This window comes from Schistocerca gregaria, chromosome 1 (assembly GCF_023897955.1).
Source record: "Schistocerca gregaria isolate iqSchGreg1 chromosome 1, iqSchGreg1.2, whole genome shotgun sequence".
Lineage (NCBI taxonomy): Eukaryota > Metazoa > Arthropoda > Insecta > Orthoptera > Acrididae > Schistocerca > Schistocerca gregaria.
In genome coordinates, this window is record NC_064920.1 from 203113684 (window position 1) to 203128579 (window position 14896).

At 44.4% G+C, this 14896-nt stretch overlaps 1 protein-coding gene across 4 annotated transcripts in view; it reads left to right on the forward strand.

Moving 5' to 3' along the window:
- The window catches only part of LOC126336805 (mediator of RNA polymerase II transcription subunit 13), a 202188-nt gene that overhangs the window by 62935 nt on the left and 124357 nt on the right, over nt 1-14896 (forward strand). For all 4 annotated transcript variants that reach the window (XM_050000847.1, XM_050000856.1, XM_050000866.1 and 1 more), the window contains exon 2: nt 12995-13406. In XM_050000847.1, coding sequence (XP_049856804.1) covers nt 12995-13406 — 412 coding nt within the window. The remainder of the gene's footprint in view (nt 1-12994; nt 13407-14896) is intronic.

Here is a 14896-nt window from a genome sequence, read left to right on the forward strand (position 1 = left end):
GTCCTGTGCCAAAGCAGACAAGTGCTGTGAAGAGCCAATCCCTGAAATCTACAACAGCTTGCCGTCTAGCATGTCGACGGTGTAACTTGAAGCATAAAGTAAATATCAAATGTCATCTTCAGACTGCGTTCCCGGCTGAGGATCCCATTACCGTAGCAACGTTCTGATCTCTGCGCAAATCCCTAAATAAGTGATATTAAAAATCACTCCTAGGCATTGCAAAAAAATATATAAATTGCTTGAAGGGGACAGGGCGTAAGGGTTTGGGGAAATCTTCATGGTTTGTATTGAATACTCTGCGGAATTAACTATTTTCATATCTCTCACAATAATCCTGCGTAATTGAAAAAACCGCAAACCACAGCAGTTTTATATATGGAAATGAACTTGCGTTCGGAATTACGTACCAGGCATGCCCCTAACGTCAGTCTCTTGCAGGATCTTGTCATATTGTAATCTCGAAACATTATTGCTTCCATTGAGCTCTTTCGATGTATCTGCTCATATTAAAGAAAAAAGTCTTGTATGTAACTCAGGTCTTTTCCAGAAATCTATACCTCCCAATAACTTTCAGAAAATAGAGGCAAATTAACAGATAAAGTCTGTCTTCCTAAATTTCTTAAAAGCATTGGACGCTTAACGACAGTCTAAACCGATAACCAAGGTTCTGCCCCTATCGAATACCTTCACATTTCTTAATATTTCGATTATTTTGTCATCAAATGGTCAACTAAATCGAAAGTAACTTCAGGTGCCTCACAGGAAATTATTATGGGACAAGTACTGTTGTCAGTGTGTAAAACGATTTTAGAGATGTCACCAACTACTTTGTTATTTAGCATGTTCACAAATTACATAAATATTTGATGTACTTAAGGTGAGTTTCCGATACATCGCTCTCATCGTCCTGAATTACCTATCGTCTCTCCATAAACAGCAACATATATAAACGTCATTACTTTTCTTTCAACTAATGTACGTACTACATTATGCTGAAGATGTTAATAATTAACATTGCGTTGCACTGGTAGTAAGTTTCATGGGATCCTTCATTAACAGACACAAGAATTAACATTGTAAACATAAAAAATCGCCTAATGAGTAAATTACAGCAGATTGCTTCTTCCAAGTCAATCGAATTAAACTGTTGCTGTCGCTCTGTACTCCGATATGTCCGTTACTTGAAAATACGAGGGTTGGAACTTTAATAGTAGTAACTATTTATTTACAGCTCATACAAAATAGATACGTGTTTCAAAGTAGTCACCAGCATTGTGTATAACCCGTTGCCAGCGATGTGGAAGTCGTAAGATACTCGTAGCAGTACCAGTTTTGTTGACAGTTCGAGCGGCGCGGTCTATTGCCCGACGAATTCGTAGCAGTTCTGAAGCGAATGCCGTGAATGTTTCCTTCAGTTTAGAAATTGAGTTGAACTCAAGAGAGCGTAAGTCAGGTGAGTGCAGTAGGTGGTATAGCACTTAGCAGCCCCATCAGTCAAACAAATCAATAAAACCTTGAGCATTGTCCTGCAAAATGATGGTCAGGTCCTGCAGAAAGTGTCGTCACTTCTGTCTCTATGCTGTTCATTTTTGGAACACAACCTACGACGAGCTTAGAGACAGAAGTGATGACACTTTCTGCAGGACCTGACCATCATTTTGCAGGACATTGCTCAAGCATGTACAGTGCAAGCTGTTACTGATTTGTCTGACTAATGGGGCTGCAAAGTGCTATAACACCTACTGCACTGCCATGACTGAAGCCGTCGTAAGTTCAACTCGATTTCTAAACTGAAGGAGACGCTTCACGGCATCCGCTTCAAAACTGCTACAAATTCGTCGGGCAATAGACGGCGAACTGTCAACTGCCTCTCGAACTGCTAAGAGTATCCTACGACTTCCACGTCGCTGGCATGGGTTATACACCATGTTGGTGACTACTTTGACGGCCAGTAAAACTTTGAAACACGTATCTATTTTGAAACTTCCTGGCAGATTAAAACTGTGTGCCCGACCGAGACTCGAACTCGGGACCTTTGCCTTTCGCGGACAAGTGCTCTACCATCTGAGCTACCGAAGCACAACTCACGCCCGGTACTCACATACTGGCCGAAGTAAAGCTGTGAGTACCGGGCGTGAGTCGTGCTTCGGTAGCTCAGATGGTAGAGCACTTGCCCGCGAAGGGCAAGGTCCCGTGTTCGAGTCTCGGTCGGGCACACAGTTTTAATCTGCCAGGAAGTTTCATACCAGCGCACACTCCGCTGCAGAGTGAGAATCTCATTACGTATCTATTTTGTACGAGCTGTAAATAAATAGTTGCCACAATTAGTTCCAACCATCGTATCTTACGTTGAGGATCTACGAGTAGATTTTCGGCTATCTAGCAGGGATCGTGACACTCGGGGACAGGAGAATTTCCAGTTTGACGTTTTAAGGGACGATTGCCTTAGCCTTAGAATATGGTCTGCTCATTTGCATATCGGGAACTACTAATACACTTAGGTTTTCTGCCGCAGGTACGAGGGAGGGGGAGGGGGAGACAGGGCATGTGATTACGATATAACTGACGGCTGGTAAGAGACAGGATATTGCCCTGTAGTAGGTTACTGTTCTGTTCGTAACATAATACAGTTGAGCGTTGTACACGCCTCTGAAATCACTGTCGCGCTCAGATTCGTCATATATTGTATTGGTGGGCTAATCTTGATTGAGCGAAACTGCGTGGCTCAAGCTGCGCGCCGTTGTGCCCGCGGAGCGTGCGCCGGCGTGCAGGTGCGGGAGCTAGCCGCTCGGCTCGGCATATTGTTTGCGTGTTGGTCGCCTTTCTCGCCGCCGCGGCATGGCGGCCAGAACCAGTGTCGCTTGACCTTGGGCGGGTGCGCGCGCGCCACTGCCAGATCTACACTGGCCGTGGGAGCACCGCTCTAGCCCCAACGCCGACTCGTGGGTCACGGGCTCGAGAAATAAAGTTTTGAAAAATTAACTGTAGCAATTCCTTGGTGCTGCACTGAATTCAGCAGGAAAGCCGCCTTAAATCTACCGTAGCGTACTATATTAACAGACTTTTTTTAATAACAATATTCTGTCTTCAATCACAGTTTTTTTTTAATATCTGCTCTAATACAATGTGTTTGGAGTTTAAAGAACTACACTCTAGTATGGCGGCGCTGAAATACATGATGCAGGTGTTAATTTTACAAGATTAACGAACTAGTAAAGTATTGTTAGTGGTTACCTTCATTGAACCACAGAATGTTCGTCATTCGCATGAGGGTAATACCGCGTCTTAGTAATTTCATCACGTATATAAGCGAAAATAAATACATTTACTACATTGATTTACACATGAATACCAAATTAAGTTGAAATTTGAGCCAAATAATAAAACAATAATAATAATAATAATAATAATAGTTGCGTGTGGCCAATTTCCGAATGTAAGTCTGTTAGTTTGGCGCCACCCCAGTTATCCAACTGGGTAAAGAAGACGTAAAATTTGATGAGGAACCCGAGTGACATGTCTTTCTGGAAACAACTCACATCGTTGAGAAGTCAAGGTTAGATTTATTAAACGCAGACTGAAAATTTTCTTGGTCAGACTGAGATTCGATCCCGCAGCCCCACGGTTGACGCTGATATGAATGCACTTTACCGGTAGACCACAGTGTAGTCATACAAATGTTAACTAATTTAAAGTGTAAGAGTGGATATCACATTTTGTGGCAAAATGAATGTGATAATTAATGATACTTGATTGATCCGTCAATCTCGTCTGAGACGCTTGATCCGTCAATCTCGTCTGAGACGCAGTAGTCGCGAAACAACAATTCTATTGTTCGTTTACTGTTTAGATGATAACAAGAAGCAGATGTAACTCTCATAAACGGCTGTATAGTGTTTGAAAATCATTATGTAGGTCTGAAACGCATTGGACTAAAAAATAATAATAATAAAATATTGCCTGTGAAAACGGCATGTTACGTTGAAAATTTCTACCCTATAAACTAGTCATGGACAGCCCATGACGAACTAAAGTACTAAACTCCGCATGGACGGGCCTTGAAGGCACGACGATACCGACCGGCCGCCGTGTCATCCTCAACACAGATGTCACTCGATGCGGGTACGGAGGGACATGTCAGCACACCGCCCTCCCGGCCGTATGCCAGTTTACCTCGATCAAGTAGCTCCTCAGTTTGCCTCTAAAGGGCTGATTGCACCCCGCTTGCCAACAGCACTCGGAAGACCGGCTGACCACCCATCCAAGTGTTAACTCAGCCCGACAACGCTTAACTTCGGTGATGTGACGGGAACCAGTGTTACCACTGCGGCAAGGCCGTCTGCATCCCGTGACGAAATAGCTGTTACGAAAGACTTATTTTACTTTCTTCACAAAGCAGCTGTCATTTCCTACTGTCGCCCACACCGTGAAGGTATTATAGAACTAATAATCAAAATATTGTCCTTGTGATCACTGCTGCAATGTCGTCTTTAATTTTCAAAAGGAGTGCAGTGAACAGTGTCCAGTTTCCAATAGTCTGTTCCACAACATGTTTAAAATGCACATTTTTCGTTGCGTCTTCCTGTTTGTGAAATATATATCGTAACTAGAATGTTCTAAATGGATCTGTTGGGTTGGTACATAAATTCGTAGCATTTTTCCATAAGTTTAATAAACACAAAAGATACACATAAGAGACTTCAGTCAACAGTAATATGCATCACTGTTTGCAATTGTCTACAAACCCTGGGGTAACTTTCCGATTCTGCGACTGTAGAACTCATGTTGTTTTGGGGCAAAGAATTGGTCGAGCCATGTTCGGAGCGCATTCTCATCTGGAAAGGAAGTTCATTGAAGACTGGTCGAAAGAGAGCGGAAAAGGTAAAAATCTGAGGGCACAAGATCAGGTGAATGAGGTGGGTGGCGAATGGCTTCCAAACCCAACTCCTGTATAGAGGTTTTTGCCAATCTAGCGGAATGAATGTGTGCGCAATGGTGGAGTATAATCACTACACGCGGTCGTCCTGGTCGTTGTTCTTGTTGGCAATAAATGTCAGCAGTGAAGGCTACATCGTGGGGTGGGGGGTCGGGGGCGGCGGCAATTCGTAGTACACACACACCGTCGGCCATTCCGCCAGATCGATAACGGCTGGCCAAACAGGCTACACGGGAACCGCTTCTGCAGATCGGCATCCCCGTAACTGACCTACGATCATTATTACGCCGCAAGGTTTTTCAGCTTTTGGGAGACGGAATGGCATAATCTCAGTACGCACAACAAACTGCGTGCTATTAAGGAGACTACGAATGTGTGGAAGACCTCCATGCGGGCCTCTCGCTGGGACACTTGTTCTCAACCGGCTCCGCTTTGGCCATACGTGGCTAACACATAGCTATCTCCTCCGTCGCGAGGACCCACCTCGGTATCACCACAGGCTGTGGTGTCACTGTGGCTCACATACGACTGTCGTCCACATCTTCCTGGACTGCCCACTTTTAGCCCCTCTGTGCCGGACTTTTAACCTTCCCAGCACCTTACCTTCGGTGTTGGGCGACAATTTCTCAACAGCAGTTTTAAGTTTCCGCTTTATTCGTGAGAGGGGTTTTTATCGCATCATCTAAGCGTGGGCATTTAGCCTTCTCTCTGAGATCGCCACCCTCTTTCCATTTTAACTTTGGTCGCACTTTCTTTGCATTTGTTTGTCTTGGTGGTCGTCTTTTCCCTACATTTCATCATCTCGCCTTGTCTTTTTGGGGTAGACATTTTATTGTGTTGCAGAGTGTCTTGCTCATCCTCTTTTTTTTTTTATTGTGATCAGCCAGCCCAGACCATATGCTCTATGATTTTAATACCTTCTTCTGCTTTTTCTTGTGGTATATGTTTTCCCCGTTTTTTGTTCGTGCCATTCGTTTTCTTTTTAGGTGTGGTGTTGAGTGTTTTTGTACCTTGAGCCTTGCTTGCGTCAGGGAAAAGGGACTGATGACCCTCTAATTTGATCCCTTTATACTCCTAACCAACCAACCAACCAGATGCATAACAATAGTTTTTGTATATGCCCACAGGTCTTCATACGGGGAGTTGCTGCTTTGTGTAGACTGAACCATTCCATTCTTCTCCTTGCGTTAGCATAAAGACATTTCTCGTGACCGATAACGGTACAGGATAGGATAGGAAAGGTCGGTGTTGTTCACCAGCCAGTTGATGACGAGCAAGGTGAGATGCACGTATCGCAACCCGCTTTTTGTGATTTTGGCTTGGAGCATGTGGTACCCATACACCCGATTTTTCAACCTTTCACATTGCATGTAATTTCGCACAATGTTGGAATGATCACAGTTAATCAAATTTGCCAGTTCTCGAGTACACTAGCGTGGATCCTTGTGGATTATTGCCTTTAAACGATCTTCATCAAACCCCGTGGGTCTTTCTGAGCGTGGAGAGTGATTTACGTCAAAAAGACCCTCTTCAAGACGAGAAAACCATTTTCTTGCTATACTCTGTCCAACGGTGTGTCCTCATACACGGCGCAAATGTTTCTGGCTGCTTCCGCTGGTGTCACCCTTCTGTTGAACTAAAACAAAAAAATATGCCGGAAATGCTCAGATTGCTCCCTTGGCACTCCATTTTCTAGCGTCCACAGCTCCACCCACCAAGTCCAAATGACAAAATGGCAATATGTAAACTGAAATGGCAACAGTGAACTACAAATAAAAATGATACTCGACAAATAAACGTATAGTAACCGGAATATTAGCATTCAAACAAAAACGCTACGAACGTATGCATCAACCTAACATATTTTCCAGTAATTGTAGAGAGAACTCAGCTCTTACTCTATTGTTTAATACGTAGGAGCTAGTTATTCCAAACTTGAAGGTAACCTGTTAGAAAACGCTCTCATATTGGATATGTCGACGTATTTGTATCATCTAAAAATATGGATTTTCGTAACAGCTGTTTTATATTGTCTAACCATATCTAAGAATGTTACGAGCGTTGTGGCATGTCATCTACGAATCCCAAAAACGGTAAAGGCTTTTTAATTATAATATTATTTTTTGAAATGCAGAACAGGTTGACAACGAAAAAATAAAAAGTCGAGGAATTAATTTATCATCTAGTTTTTGATTCCGCAGTAATTAAGTGGCAGATGTGATAACAGCACGGGTGGATACAGCGTACAATTGAGACTAAATACCATAATCACCAAAACGTAAGGAAAATTCGTGGGCGACATAAATGAATATTCCCAAATGTAAAGAAGTCATACGAAATAAAACTGACTAGCGTTTCAACGGCGACTGCAATAACTGTCAGTTATGTAGTTCTCTCTGCGGAATGTTACGTGTTAACTTTGATTCGGCAGCAGTTGGGCGCTGGAAGTTGGCGGTAGGCAGACGGGCGAGTAGCGGAAGCGGCTCGCCGACGCAGGCGTTTCCCCGCCGTACCAGCTGGTCTCGACCTTGTAAGCTTCGTAGATGGCTCGCCAGATGTCGCGGGGCGCTGCACCGCAGATATTACGGTGTTTCATTGGTCGTTGGCAGACCGCTATCTGTAGCAATTTCTGGCAGGCGTCAAATGTAGGTATGAGCTATCCCATGTTTATCTCATTTTCTAATTGCTTACCGTTTGCTAGCTTCGATAAAGTAACTTTTTACCGGGATTAAATCGGTTATTTTGAGACATTATGCACGACTAGTGCTATTTTCCATGTCCCAAGAAGCTTTTGATAATACTCTTACGGTGAATAAGATAGTTAAACATGAAAATCTGATTCGCATTAACACGACCAACTATAAATAAGTTCTTAAGGCATTGCTGACCCGTCGTAATGAGATGATCCAGAAATGATAGTCTTGTCTGCCCCATTTCCTTGTAACAACGTAATTGTTCTCGATGATTCCTTCACATATACTATTTATTGATGTAGATAACTCTATGTGACCAGTCTGCAGAACAATGGCAAGGCTTTAACTTAAAAAGTTTTAGACAGACAAAACTTGCAAAATTCGCGTTAGCAAGAGGCACTTTAACAACCTGAAACGAGTACCAGGTCCTCGATGCGAGAGAAGGGTACGAAAACTAGTCATTTTTAAAGATAATGCGAAAGGTGAGATACAAGAGCTAAATGAATTTCCATACTATATGAAATTAGTACGTGTTATCGAGAATTAGCTGCATCGTCGACACGTAGATCATTTATAATACGAGGAGTAGGGAATCGGGCTGTGACTTTTAAAGGACCAAACCTTATACAAGAATTCAAACTTCTTTTGTCCTTGAACAGAACGAAAGGCAGGAACGGAAAACGCTTGTCATTCTCGTGATAGTGTAGAGTACTCGACTTTATCTTCTATCTCGGTTACGGAAATAATCACTATAACAGCAGTCTTGTGTTGCTGATGCTATATTTACTCGCATTGTTGAAGTAAGACAGTGAAATATTTACTTAAAATTAGTTTTTCGTCTCCAAGTGGTAGTGGGTCTTTTTTTTTTTCTCGACGTTAGTAGCTCAATGGTTTCCACTCCTCCGTGTAACTCCAACGTAACGAAACTACTTTGCTAGACTAGCCTTGTACGACGGTACGGTCGAGACATCGCTTTTACGCAAACGTTAGTTTGGAGTATACCTAGATAAAACAGCACTCGAGCATACTTTCACCACGAACATGAATATTATTTTGCGGAACAAGGAAACTCAGTAACTGTCTCCACTAAAGTTCGTCAAATGCATGGTTAAAAAAGTCCGCCTACCCACCTGCTGTACTTTCTTTAATTCACAATATTGCCCACCAGTCAGGTCGTGCGGTTATTGAAAACGTCACACACACACACACACACACACACACACACACACACACACACACACACACACACACCGTGACTAACTACTCACAACGGCTGATAAGCGTAACGGCTGAGGTGTCCACACGCCCGTAAACACAGCAGCAAGATGGTACCGGGCGGTTAAAATTAAAGTGCAGCAACTCACGAAGGTGCATTCTGGGCTGTAATTATCGTATGACAGCGAAACTTAGTAGATATGCTAATACGTTAATGTGGAACCGATTTACGCTGGAACAGCTATTAGTTCCAGCTGTGGCCACCAGGTGCAAATCTAACACTGTACACTATTTGACGCTGTGATTTGACAAGCCACAACTTGGGTAAACGGTATCGCTATCTAGAAGAGAGAACGTGCGTTGTTTCTTTTATGTGAACGGCAGCAATTACAATGCGGCATTTAGATTGTATCGCCGACTGAAAGGCCTGAGAAGAGCCCCGATACATTAAATGATTTTAGAAGATGATAATGAAATTCGAAAACAGGGATGAGCTTGGTGTGCCATCTGAAAGAGGAAGGTGTCCTATCACGGTGGAAGTTAGTTGCTTTAACTGGCTATGCACCACGTGCCCCCGTGTAGGGTTAGTCCATCGCGTGGCCAACAGTATAGGAAGTTTTGTGTTGTATTAGACACTGGTACCCGAATAAGATCCAGGCGGTGCAGCAACTGAAACCTATCATGATCCGCAGCGACAAAGTTGATGACATGTGGCTGGGCAATATTCTAGGGACTGATGCACATATTTCACTACTGGGTGCAGTGAATACACAGAACTGCAGATGTTGGGGTACTATTAAACCGTGTGTTGTGCACGATGAGCCATTGCGCTCGCCGTATGAGAATGTGTAGTGTGTGTTCACAAGCTCCTTTATTCTCGGCCCGTTTTGTGAAGAGAACAAATCCTAAGGACATGTCACGTGTACCGTGACGTCTGCACTTTATCGAGACAACATTTGGTTCCTGCTTTGGAAGAGCGGAACTGTGTGGAAACAACTGTTTTCATGCAAGAAGAGCCAATAGCTCATGTCGCTCTTCTCGTGAGAGATCTGCTTAATGCAGCCTCCCATAAACGAATTATCTTCAGAGGTTTTCCAGAGGCATGATTTGCAAGGTAACGTGATCTGAATGCATGTAACTTTTGCCTCTGGGGAAATCTGAAAGAACATGTTTACCATGGACACATTGAATCTGTACCTGCTGTGAAAGCCAATACACAGGAACATTTGCTTAGATTCCACCGAAACTGCTGTGAAAACAGTTGATCACGTCGTTTTACGGATGCAGAATCTTTTCGACGTCTCCGGTGCTCATATTGGACAAATTATGGATGTGGCAGTTAATAATAAAACCAGCATTGTGCCTTTCTCGTTTATTTGACCTTTCCTGCCCACGTCCTGTTTCTAATCCATTACACGTGGACACATTTCTACAAGTCTTTCTTGGCTGCACGGCGCCAGATTTGCACCTTGTGGCCAAAGTTGGAACTAATTTTGTTCCAGCATAAATCGATTCCCTGCATCAGCATAACTACCATGTTTCGCTGCCATACGATAGTTTAAGCCCACGCGGGACCTCTGTGGGTAGTTACACACCTGTTCGAAACTTTTTGCCGAGGGTGTTATTTGGGACCTGTGTTGTTGTGTCAATGTCAAACGACACCGGTAAAACACATTCAAAGAATATTCGCCATTTGCAGAAACAGAGAAAAGAGAAACATCACGTCTGTTCGTGTAGCGTGTGGGTAAATGTGTGTGTGTGTGTGTGTGTGTGTGAACATGTAAAAATATTTGAAAACGAACTGTAGTGATCATAATGGTAATGGAAAGTCTTATACCATAATGCACCACTCGATATTTGTCAAACTTGGTTGCTATGTTCAGCAGATAACGCATATTAAATTACTGGACTTCATTACTTTCGGAACTGGCGTCCACCACCAACGTCAGTGCGAGCTGTGACCCACACTGGTGCGGATACAGTGTTGTATTTATTCTGGCATTGGAGCAAACAACCTTCGAACATCAACTCGGATTTCTCGCCATACCTTTAACAGTTGGTGTGTCTGTTGAAGAAGTTGGCTTCCTATCGCATCCCAGACATGTTCTTCGGGTCACGAATCCTCAAGGTGTTTGGTACCGATGGGTATGACAACAGGGCTTAACCACTCTTGCCACAAACTGGCCCCTTCAATGTCCATTGCACACTTGCCAGATAAGTCCTGTTTCGTATTCAGTAGCCCCCCGCAACATGATTTTCAAGTTAGAGAATGATGTTTCGCGTGAATTGTACCACGCTGTCTACTGGCGTGTTGACGTCGATCTGAGCGTCTCAAACTGAAGTGAAACTCGTCGTTGTCTTGTTCTACAAAGTGCCTGTGGTCTATGGAGTGGTGTGTGGTGTCAGCGGAAAAATTCATGGCAGCTCGATATCTCTGTCCAGCTTCCATTAATCTGTTACAGACGCCTCACTTAATACTCTGCCTATAACCACTGTCCGGATTTCAGCTATTGTCATCCGTCTGCCCGGCAGACCAATCGAACAACGTTATGACTTCATCGTGTTGAAGTCCAGGAATTACTCGTGCCTTCCATTCTTTGTCACCTGTTGCTCTGAGTTCACCTCGTCAACACTCATTCTGCATTCATTGCACTACAGCCAAACTGCCTGTGCGATCAGTCTGTATGATGCTCCCACGTCCCTTCTCAAAGCTAGAAAGATGTCGGTATGTTGCACGTGCACGTCCTCCGGGCATTTTATGTTGCGATCTCCACCTATAAAGTTCCAGCCACTCACACCAATGTTCTATCTCTAGGAGTCTCTTATATCTGTACCGAAGATAAGCTCGCATAAGAATGAAATTTAGTACCGTTTGATAGTGTTCGCTCAAGGTGTTCATGATGTAACACTTTCCATTTCCCTCAATATACAGAATCTGCAGTTTTCGGGTCGCTGTTCCCATATAAACTTCAGAAGCTGGCCTTTCTGTACTCAATTGGCTAACTCTCTGTGTCCTTCAAGTAATATAAACATAACATCATTGAATGGGTTGTTAATTAACATAGTGTAAATCAGAGTATTTGAGAATGACATTTTATTCAAGCAAATTTGTACAAAAACATGGGCGCATCTCCCTTTGCGTAATTTAGTTCCCCAACCACTAGAAGACAAATTACACCTGCATTTGCATTGTTCATATATTTTAAGACAACTGAAAACAAGACGGCAGCTTAGATATTACGCTCAAGTGAGCGCCTAGTCTATAGTAATAGATACCCATCGAGAAAACTAAAGTTGGAAACGTTATGTAAAACCAAGCAACTAAAGAGTAAAAGTTATGATGCATCCGAGGGAGGCGCGATACTTTTACACGGGGATATTTAACGAGGTGATGGTAAGAAGTGGTTGTCATGCGAACAACTCCGTAACGCTGGAAGAAATGTCAGGCCTACTCTTTAGCAAAAGATAGATGGTGGTAAAACACTTGTGTAGTTCAGGGTGGTGATATGGTGACGTGTTCTGTAAGTTATTTAACGCATGTAGTAGTTTCAAGCCACTGGTGGAAATGGGATGACATAAAAATATATAACCGGGCAACGCCGAATAACCACCTGGTTGGCTTCAAATAATTATACTGTTTATATACCTGGGTCAAAATAACAAAGTTAGTGATAGCCAGTTGTTTAAAGGACAGTTATCTTAGCAGCAAAGAAGCATGTCTAGAATTCGGTTACACCTTCAGTCCTGAGCAGAATTATCACGTCCATAAGCTGCCGGTTACTAGGCACCTACAGACAATTGCAGTCTGTTACATAATTGTGATTTATTCTTATACGCTTTGTTTCGCTGTGCGGCACGTTTCTTTCGCGGAATGTGTGGCACTGATTGTTAAGCAGCTAAGGAATTTCATAAAGATTAACATTCTGCAAAGGGAACTAAACACTGCACTCTAGCTGGGAACCTATGAAAATACTAGGCACGAAACCGCACAGCTACTGCTACATGAACCTTACAGCGCTTGGACGTGTCGGCGAACCGACGTCATATCAATCCCTTTGATATTTTAATCCAGATATATGTCCTTGTTTACCGAGCAGCAGACAGTTGAGCTATGAGCGTTATCATGACGGATGCACCTGTTCGTCCGCAGACGGAGCTATGCGGCATAAAATGGCGTAAGCTGACATGGGGCGAGTGCGGCTTCAGCAGCGCGGAGCCGCTGGAGGACCCGGTGCTGGCGAGCTACGCGCGCTGCCTGTCTCACGACATCCTGTGCGTGTGGCGGCGCGTGGTGGCGCCGGCCGGCGGCCAGGGCGGCGGCGGAGGCGGAGGCGGCGGCGGAGGCGGGGGCGGCGCGACCCATCAGCACCACGGCCACCACGCGGCCCAGGGCGGGCCGCACCACCAGCACTTCGACGGTCTGGGACTGCCGCCGCATGCCCATGCCCCGCCCTCCACGCACCCGCCGCTTTCGCTGCACGCCGCCAAGGAGCTCTGGATCTTCTGGTACGGCGAGGAGCCCGACCTCTCCAATCTGGTAGCGCCCGAGCTCATCGCCGCCGGTGAGTACCTTTCTCACACCCATCGTACAGGCAATCGTCGGAATGCAGCAGGTTTTTTGCAAATTGTACAGAAACAAGGCTGCTGTTGTGAGAGGCGGAGGACATGCAAGAGAAGCAGTAGTTCAGAAGGGAATGCGACTGGATTGTAGCCTATGCCACGTGTTGTCCGTTCTGTAGAATAAACAAGCACTGAGGGAAACCAAAGAGAGATGGAATTAAGAGATGTGCCGATGACATTATTTCTGTCACATGACAAAATAATTGGAAGATCTGAAACTTCCTGTCGGATTAAAAATATGTGCCGGACCGAAAGTCGAACTCGGACCTTTACCTTTCCCGGGCAAGTGCTGTACCAGCTGAGCTCACGACCCGTTCTCACAGATTTGCTTCCGCCAGTACCTCGTCTCCTACTTTCCAAACTTCTATCCTGCATACAGTTGTGATCCGCCAGGAAGTTTCATATCGGTGCGTTCTCATCTGCAGAGTGAAAATTTCATTCTGGAAACCCACAGTCTGTGCCTAAGCCATATCTACCAAGTGTCCTTTCATGCAGGGGTGCTGGTCTTGCAAGTTTCGCAGAAGAGCTTCTGTGATGTTTGGAAGATATGAGGCGAAGTACTGTCGGAAGTAAAGCCGTGAGAACGGGTCGTGAGTCGGTAGCCCATTTGGTGGAGCACTTGCTCGCGAAAGGCAAAGATCCCGAGTTCGAGTGTCGGACCGGTACACAGTTTTAATCTGCCAGGAATTTCATATCATCGCATCCTGTGTTGCAGAATGAAACATTCATTTTGAAGACATGGAAGGTCGGTTGAACGGAACAGTGTCTGGAAAGAAATTTATAAGTATCAACAAAAGTAAAAATAGGGTAAAGGAGTAGATTAGAACTGAATCAGGTGATGCTTAAGGAAATAGCTTAGGACTTGAGACAGTGAAGACATTGTCATTTGGGCACCAAAGTAAGTACTGATGGCCGAAAACAAACTGCGGAAAACAATGTTACGAATGCGAAACGTTACGTACGTATTATTTTAAGTCTTCTGAGTGAATGCGCCAAGTTTCTGTCACTTCCGACAAATAGCGTAGCTGTGGGACTGTTTCAAAAATGTACGTTACAAGAACCTGCCATCATTGAATTTCTCACTGCACAGAAAGAAACTGTGGGGAATATTTACAAACGTTTCAGCAAAGTCTATGGCACATCTGCTGTCGACAAAAGTAGAGTTAGTCGCTGGGCACGGAGGGTGAGGTCATGAGAAGGCGGTTCGGCGGAGCTCCACGATTTGCAGCGGTCGGGGAGAGCATCCACGGCTGTCACCCACCTGACGTGTTGCAGCGAGCTGATGTCATTCGCAAGGACAGGCGCATTATGACTCGGCAATTTGCGTTGCATCTGTCAATCAGCAAAGGAAGTTCACCCAGTGAAGCACTGGTTCCGCCACTAGGACAAGGATTGGTGCCGACAAGGCATAAACGCCGTTGTTTCGTGCTGG